An 8,399-nucleotide genomic window follows, 5' to 3' on the forward strand; every position below is an offset into this window, starting at 1 on the left:
GTTGCCAGTTAAGTGCTTCACTCCCTTCCATGATCACCAGACACTGCTGCTTGCAGTCAGCACTCCTCATGGCCAGGCCTCATCGGCAGCAGCAGCCAATGCAAGGATGGCTGGGCTCGTTCCACCCACCAAGCCCCCCAAAAAAATGCGATTGACAGCAAAAATCACCCAATAATAAGCAACCCATAAACCGAAAAAAAAAAGTGAATCTCTAGAAAAAAAAAAGCCCAAACTCACATCAGAGTTGACCGGGCATGCGCGACACACCTGCACACTGCAGGCAACACACTAACGTGTCCCGACACACAGTTTGGAAAGCTCTGCCCTAGAGAAAAGGTGGGATAGGGAGATATAACGGAGAAGCCATGAATGCTATCAATAGAAAGGAGGCTCTGCAACGAGGGGTCATGGGATGAGGATGAAAGGGGGTATTCTTTTACAGAGAGGGGGGTGGATGCATGGAACGGGCCTCTCAGCGGAGATGGTGGAGACAAGGACAGCATCCAAATTCAAGAAAGCAGAAAGCCTTGGAAGGCTGAAGTGGTCTCACAAAATCTGTGACTTTTCGGTCTCTCTTGTATTATGTCAGTTTCCAGCTGCCTTTTTTAAGGAGATGTTTGAATTAGGTATGTTTTGTTGTACATCACCCAGGGTTTTGGAATGGGTGGTTTATAAATGAAAATAAATACAAATATAGGAAAAAGCACAAAGGGATTGTCGAGATGGGTAGATTGGACAGGCCGTATGAGCATCTGCCGTCGTGCTTCTAAATGCAGACTTTCTAGTTTTCTCCGGCTCCTGAAGGCAGAGATTACACAGCTGTCCTAGCAGGAGCCACCGTGACAGGGGCCCCTTGTCACTAGCGATGCAACGCGACTCGGGGCCATGGGGAAAACTCGCTCCCTCTTCTTCATACAAGCATAAAATGCAACACACACACACACACACACACAACCCCGCCACACCCCCACGCTGCCCTTGCGGGTGCAGGAATATGAATCTGGGCTTGTGGGATGGGGTAGGGGTACCTACAAATTCATCATCCTTGCCACATCCTGCAAAAAAGTGAGCCAATCACAAAGGACCCGTCAATTTCTGAAGTCTGTTGTCACATTAGCCTCATGAGCACTGTAGCTTACACAAAAGCATGGCCTTGATGGGGCATCAGTACGACTCGGTCTCATGAAAACTAGTCACTTGGTTCCTTCCCAGCCCTGTGCAGAGCACAAAGGAAAGGAAATATTTATCCTGCCTGGCAGGATTGGGAGTGCTAACGTCAGGGGAGAGGTGGCCCTATCAGATGGGATTTTTTTTTTTTAAACAAGGAGCACCCAATGACTTGATTTAACTCATGGCAGCTGGGGGGCTTCCTGCCCTCGAGCCCAGGCTCACTGGGCTATGGCAACGGCCATCTGTACTTTGTGGGAGCCAAGTCAGTCTGTTCTGTATATCAGAAGGGGAGAAGCAGTGAACTGGTTTTGCTGAAATTCTCCACGCTGCATCTCTACTAAAAAGGTTGCCAGGGAATTCTGAGTTCAGTTCAGGTTGGCCTGCAAGGGCAGTGCATCGGGTGAGTATCTATGCTTCATCAGGAAAGGCATGAAGGCCCTTCTATCTGGTTAAGTGGGCTCTTACACGGGCCTTCGACATAGCCTAAAAACATAAGAACATTATTTATTATTATTTTTGGTTTTTTATATACCGATCTTCTTGCATTGGATGCAAATCAAACCGGTTTACAGTGAAACAATAAACTTGCCTAAGAGCATTACATGGAACGAAGAACATAGTACAAATAAGAGAGCTTGTGAGCATTACATAGAACGAAGAATATGGGTCAGACCAAGGGTCCATCAAGCACAGCATCCTGTTTCCAACAGTGGCCACTCCAGGCTACAAGAACCTGGCAAGTACCCAAAAACTAACAGGCCGATACAGTACAGTGAGCTCCGGCGGAGCGCACTGTTAACCTGCGTTTGGACGCGCTAGCTTTACCCCTTATTCAGTAAGGGGTAATAGCGCATCGAAAACGCGCATCCAACCCCCCCCCCCCCCGAAGCTAATAGCGCCCGCAACATGCAAATGCATGTTGCGGGCGCTATTAGTTATTCCCGCACGATTCACTAAGTGAAAAGTGCAGCCAAGCCGCACATTTTACTTTCAGAAATTAGCAACTACACAAAGGTAGGCATTAATTTCTGCCGGCACCGGGAAAGTGCACAGAAAAGCAGTAAAAACTGCTTTTCTGTGCGCTTTTCTGTACACCCTCCGACTTAATATCATGGCGATATTAAGTCGGAGGTCACAAAGTAAAAAATAATTAAAAAAAATTTTTTTTTAAATCGGCCGTGGCTCAAAAACCGGACGCTCAATTTTGCCGGCGTCCGGTTTCCGAACCTGTGGCTGTCAGCGGGTTTAAGAACCAACGCCGGCAAAATTGAGCGTCGGCTGTCAAACTCGCTGACAGTCGCCGCTCCTGTCAAAATAAGGCGCTAGGGACGCGCTAGTGTCCCTAGCGCCTCTTTTTACTGCAGGCCCTCATTTAAATACTGAATCGCGTGCACAGGAGAGTGGCCTGTGCGCTCGCCCGCGACTTTTACTGAATCGGCCCGTAAGTCTATTCCATGCTACTGTTGCTAGTAATAGCAGTGGCTATTTAAGTCAACTTAATTATTAGCAGGTAATGGACTTCTCCTCCAAGAACTTATCCAATCCTTTTTTAAACACAGCTACACTAACTGCACTAACCACATCCTCTGCTGACAACAGTTCACATAACTTTTGTTTTATTTCTGTATTATTTACTGTATATTATAACTAGTTGCTTTATTGTGATGTTGCCTCTTATTTGATGCTGCTACCACACTAAGCAACTCAGAAGAGCACTCAAGTTTGGGTTTTGGATCCAGTTTAGAGACCAAAGGAAGCCAAAAAGCACTCAGATGTTATGCAAAGCAAGAATTTCTATTGTCCAGCCCCCAAAATACAGCCTGGTTCATTTCCACCTCACAGAACCACCCAACAGCAAAACCAAAGAACGATCAACAACTTCCAGAGGAACCTGGAAAGGAGAGCAGCAGCCTAAGTCTCACACATGAAGACCGCTGGCAGCCAAACGCCACATATTCATGGTACTGTCCTTCATCTCACACCTTTGCTACACCTCTTCTTCCCCTCTTCTCAATATAATAATGGCAGTGCCCCCCTTCTCTCCATGTAATAATCGCATTATCCCCCACTTCCTCCCCAATCCCTCATGTAATAATGGTACTGCCTCTCTACTTCTCCCCATCCCTCATGTAATAATGGTACTGCCTCTCTACTTCTCCCCATCCCTCATGTAATAATGTACTGCCTCTCTACTTCTCCCCATCCCTCATGTAATAATGGTACTGCCTCTCTACTTCTCCCCATCCCTCATGTAATAAGGTACTGACTCTCTACTTCTCCCCATCCCTCATGTAATAATGGTACTGCCTCTACTTCTCCCCATCCCTCATGTAATAATGGTACTGCCTCTCTACTTCTCCCCATCCCTCATGTAATAATGTACTGCCTCTCTACTTCTCCCCATCCCTCATGTAATAATGGTACTGCCTCTCTACTTCTCCCCATCCCTCATGTAATAAGGTACTGCCTCTCTACTTCTCCCCATCCCTCATGTAATAATGGTACTGCCTCTCTACTTCTCCCCATCCCTCATGTAATAATGGTACTGCCTCTCTACTTCTCCCCATCCCTCATGTAATAATGGTACTGCCCTCTCTACTTCTCCCCATCCCTCATGTAATAATGTATTGCCTCTCTACTTCTCCCCATCCCTCATGTAATAATGGTACTGCCTCTCTACTTCTCCCCATCCCTCATGTAATAATGGTACTGCCTCTCTACTTCTCCCCATCCCTCATGTAATAATGGTACTGCCTCTCTACTTCTCCCCATCCCTCATGTAATACTGGTACTGCCTCTCTACTTCCCCCCATCCCTCATGTAATACTGGTACTGCCTCTCTACTTCTCCCCATCCCTCATGTAATACTGGTACTGCCTCTCTACTTCTCCCCATCCCTCATGTAATAATGGTACTGCCTCTCTACTTCTCCCCATCCCTCATGTAATAATGTACTGCCTCTCTACTTCCCCATCCCTCATGTAATGATGGTACTGCCTCTCTACTTCTCCCCATCCCTCATGTAATGATGGTACTGCCTCTCTACTTCTCCCCATCCCTCATGTAATGATGGTACTGCCTCTCTACTTCTCCCCATCCCTCATGTAATAAGGTACTGCCTCTCTACTTCTCCCCATCCCTCATGTAATAAGGTACTGCCTCTCTACTTCTCCCCATCCCTCATGTAATAATGGTACTGCCTCTCTACTTCTCCCCATCCCTCATGTAATAATGGTACTGCCTCTCTACTTCTCCCCATCCCTCATGTAATACTGGTACTGCCTCTCTACTTCCCCCCATCCCTCATGTAATACTGGTACTGCCTCTCTACTTCCCCATCCCTCATGTAATGATGGTACTGCCTCTCTTCTTCCCCATCCCTCATGTAATGATGGTACTGCCTCTCTTCTTCTCCCCATCCCTCATGTAATGATGGTACTGCCTCTCTTCTTCTCCCCATCCCTCATGTAATGATGGTACTGCCTCTCTGCTTCCCCATTCCTCACTGGGAGCCAGTGAAGGTGTTGTAGAACCGGGGTGATGTGGTCGCGCTTGTGGGTGTTGGTTAAGATCCGGGCAGCAGCGTTTTGGAGAAGTTGGAGTGGTTGCAGCGTGTTTTTGGGTAGTCCAAGGAGAAGCGCATTGCAGTAGTCAATTTTGGATAGAATGAAGGCTTGTAGAATAGTGCGGAAGTCATTGAGGTGTAATAGGGGTTTCAGTTTTTTAAGTAGATTAAGCTTGAAATAACAGGCTTTGATTGTATTATTGATTAATTTTTTGAGGGTGAAATGGTTGTCAATGGTAATGCCGAGGCTGCGTACCTGTTGGTTATAGGCTGTGGAGGAGAGGGGGGTGTTTGATAGAAGGGGTGGGGTAATGTTTTGAGGAGCAATGTGGAGAAGCTCTGTTTTGGCTGTGTTAAGAGCAAGGGAATTGTTTGTCAGGAGAGTGTTAATGAGAGGTAAGGTGGATTTCCAAGTTTCAGTGGCTTTGAGGAGTGTGTTGTGCATAGGTATGAGAATTTGCACATCATCTGCATAGATGAAGTGTGGAAGGCCGAGGTTGGATAGTAGGTTACATAGGGGAAGGAAATAGATGTTGAACAAGGTGGAGGAGAGGGAGGAGCCTTGTGGAACACCTTGGGATAGAGGGATAGGTTTGGATGTGTGGTTGCCTATTTGAACGCTGTATTGTCGGTCCTGTAGGTAAGATTGGAACCATTGGAGGGCTGTATGAGTGATGCCAATGTCAGTAAGGCGTTTTATTAGTATTTTGTGGTTGACCGTATCAGATGCGGAGGAAATGTCAAGGAGGATCAGGATGTGTGAAAGACCTTTGTCGAGGCTTTTAAGGATGTAGTCAGACAGTGAGACAAGTAGGGTCTCGGTACTGTGATGTCTACGGAATCCATATTGTGATTGCGATAGTATGTTGTTTTCGTCAAGGAAATTGGTTAGTTGACGATTGACTGACTTTTCTAATATTTTTGTTAGAAGAGGAAGGTTTGAGATAGGACGGTAGTTGGCAGGGTCTGAGGGATCAAGTGTGGGTTTGATGGTACTGCCTCTCTTCTTCTCCCATCCCTCACGTAATGATGGTACTGCCGCTCTTCTTCTCCCATTCCTCACGTAATGATGGTACTGCCGCTCTTCTTCTCCCATCCCTCACGTAATGATGGTACTGCCGCTCGTCTTCTCCCATCCCTCACGTAATGATGGTACTGCCGCTCGTCTTCTCCCATTCCTCACGAAATGATGGTACTGCCGCTCGTCTTCTCCCATTCCTCACGAAATGATGGTACTGCCGCTCTTCTTCTCCCATCCCTCACGTAATGATGGTACTGCCGCTCTTCTTCTCCCATCCCTCACGTAATGATGGTACTGCCGCTCTTCTTCCCATTCCTCACGTAATGATGGTACTGCCGCTCTTCTTCTCCCATTCCTCACGAAATGATGGTACTGCCGCTCTTCTCCCATTCCTCACGAAATGATGGTACTGCCGCTCTTCTTCCCCCACCCCTCATGTAATAATGCAGGGGTGGCAACTCCAGTCTTCCAGAGCCACAAACAGACCAGGTTTTCAGGATATCCAAAATGAACATGCGTGAGATAGATCTGCATGCACTACCTCCATTGTATGCAAACCTCTCTCACACATATTCATTGTGGATAGCCTGAAAACCAGTCTATTGTGGCTCTTGAGGACCAGCCCTATAATAATGGTAATGTACCTCTTCTACCTCCATCCCCTATATAATAATGATACTGCCCCCACCCCATGTAATGTAATGTAATAAAATACTGGCCCCACTTCCTCCCCCATATAATGATACTGCCCACTTTCTCCCCATGATAATTCTACCCTCCTACTTCCTCCTTCACCTTCTCTCTACCGCCCCCCAATATTTATGGTACAGCCCCGCCCACCTGCACCCTCTCTTTCCCCCTTCCACCTGAATTTATGGTACAGCCCTCTCTCTCCTCCTGTCCCGCCCCCGCCTTGAATTCATGGTATTGCCCCCCCCCTTCCCTCTCCCCCTCCCTGCTCCCTCTTACCATACATGGTATCCTCCATGGCCACGAGCCCGGGGTGCGGTTCCAGAATCTGCTCTGCCTCGCGCAAACACCGTTGCAGCCCCCCCAAGACCGGAACGAGCTAGTGGAGGGGGAACTCCCCCCTATCCTCCCTCCGCCAATCAGCGTGGGCGGGCCGGCGCGAGCGCAGCTCTCCCCGCGGCGTCAGGGCCCGCGCGCGCCCTCGCGTCCCGTCGGCTTGCTTTCCCTGGCCGGCCGCACCGCAGCCAATCGGGAGCCTGGACGGGCGGGGTCTCTGAAGCGGGTCACGCTCTGCGTCACCTATGTGGAGGCGGCCGCGGACGAAAGGGGGCGTGGCGTTGGAGATGACTCCTGGGGATGGAATGTTGGGAGACAATGGGACTGAGGGGAGCCAATGGTGGAGAGGCAGCGTATGGTGAAAGCCAATGGCGGAGGGAGGGAGGTGGGTCCGACGGCGGAGAGTTTCATCTTCCCTAGGGCGTCTGGAGTCTGGACGTCGTCTGGGAGACGGGCCCAAAGTGGGAAGTGTTCTTTTCCCTGGGATTTGCACGCTGCTGCTCGCTTTCTTTCAAGTGATTACGGTGTCCTTTGCCCTGGAGAGCTAACAGGAGCCAGCAGTGCGCAGGGCCTTCATGCAAAAGAACTGAGTTTACAGGGGAGTTGGACAATATGGGGAAAGGCCGCCTCTACATACAGAGTGCAAGGGCTGAAAATAGCGGGAGAATCACGCAAAACACAGTGTAGGGACTAAAAATACCAGAGAGAGATTCCGGCAAAATGCAGAGAGCGCCGGGACTGAAAATACCAGAGGGAGATTACGGCAAAACGCAGAGAGCGCGGGGGCTGGAAATACCAGAGGGAGATTCCGGCAAAACGCAGAGAGCGTGGGGACTAAAAATACCAGCGGGAGATTCCGGTTAAACGCAGAGAGCGCCGGGGCTCGAAATACCAGAGGGAGATTCCTCCAAAACGCAGAGAGCGGGAGAGCTGAAAATACCAGAGGGAGATTCCGGCAAAACTCAGAGAGCGCGGGAGCTGAAAATACCAGAGGGAGATTCCTCCAAAACGCAGAGAGCGCGAGAGCTGAAAATACCAGAGGGAGATTCCGGCAAAAACGCAGAGAGCGCGGGAGCTGAAAATACCAGAGGGGAGATTCCGGCAAAACGCAGAGAGCGCGGGGACTCGAAATACCAGAGGAGATTCCTCCAAAACGCAGAGAGCGCGAGAGCTGGAAATACCAGAGGGAGATTCCGGCAAAACGCAGAGAGCGCGGAGGCTGGAATACCGGAGGGAGATGCCGGCAAAACGCAGAGAGCATGGGAGCTGGAAATCCCGGAGGGAGACTCCGGCAAAACGCAGAGAGCGCGGAGCCTGGAAATACCGGAGGGAGATTCCTGCAAAACGTAGAGAGCGCGGAGGCTGGAAACACCGGAGGGAGATTCCGGCAAAACTCAGAGAGTGCGGGAGCTGGAAATGCCGGCGGGAGACTCCGGCAAAACGCAGAGAGCGCGGAGGTGGAAACGCCGGAGGGAGATTCCGGCAAAACGCAGAGAGGGGCGGAGGCTGGAAACGCCGGCGGGAGATTCCGGCAAAACGCAGAGAGCGCGGGGGCTGGAAATGCCGGAGGGAGACTCCGGCAAAACTCAGAGAGTGCGGGAGCTGGAAACGCCGGAG

General features: G+C 49.8%; 1 protein-coding gene across 1 annotated transcript in view; it reads right to left on the reverse strand.

The window, feature by feature from the left end:
• CYTH2 (cytohesin 2) overlaps positions 1 to 6,984 on the reverse strand; it is a 31,477-nt gene extending 24,493 nt beyond the window's left edge. Inside the window, exon 1 of the mRNA XM_029585463.1 lies at positions 6,726 to 6,984. Coding sequence (XP_029441323.1) covers positions 6,726 to 6,744 — 19 coding nt within the window. The 5' untranslated portion in view covers positions 6,745 to 6,984. The remainder of the gene's footprint in view (positions 1 to 6,725) is intronic.
• Between the last annotated feature and the right edge of the window lie 1,415 nt (positions 6,985 to 8,399).

The sequence above is a fragment of the Rhinatrema bivittatum genome, chromosome 19 (assembly GCF_901001135.1).
Source record: "Rhinatrema bivittatum chromosome 19, aRhiBiv1.1, whole genome shotgun sequence".
NCBI classification, from domain to species: Eukaryota; Metazoa; Chordata; class Amphibia; order Gymnophiona; family Rhinatrematidae; genus Rhinatrema; species Rhinatrema bivittatum.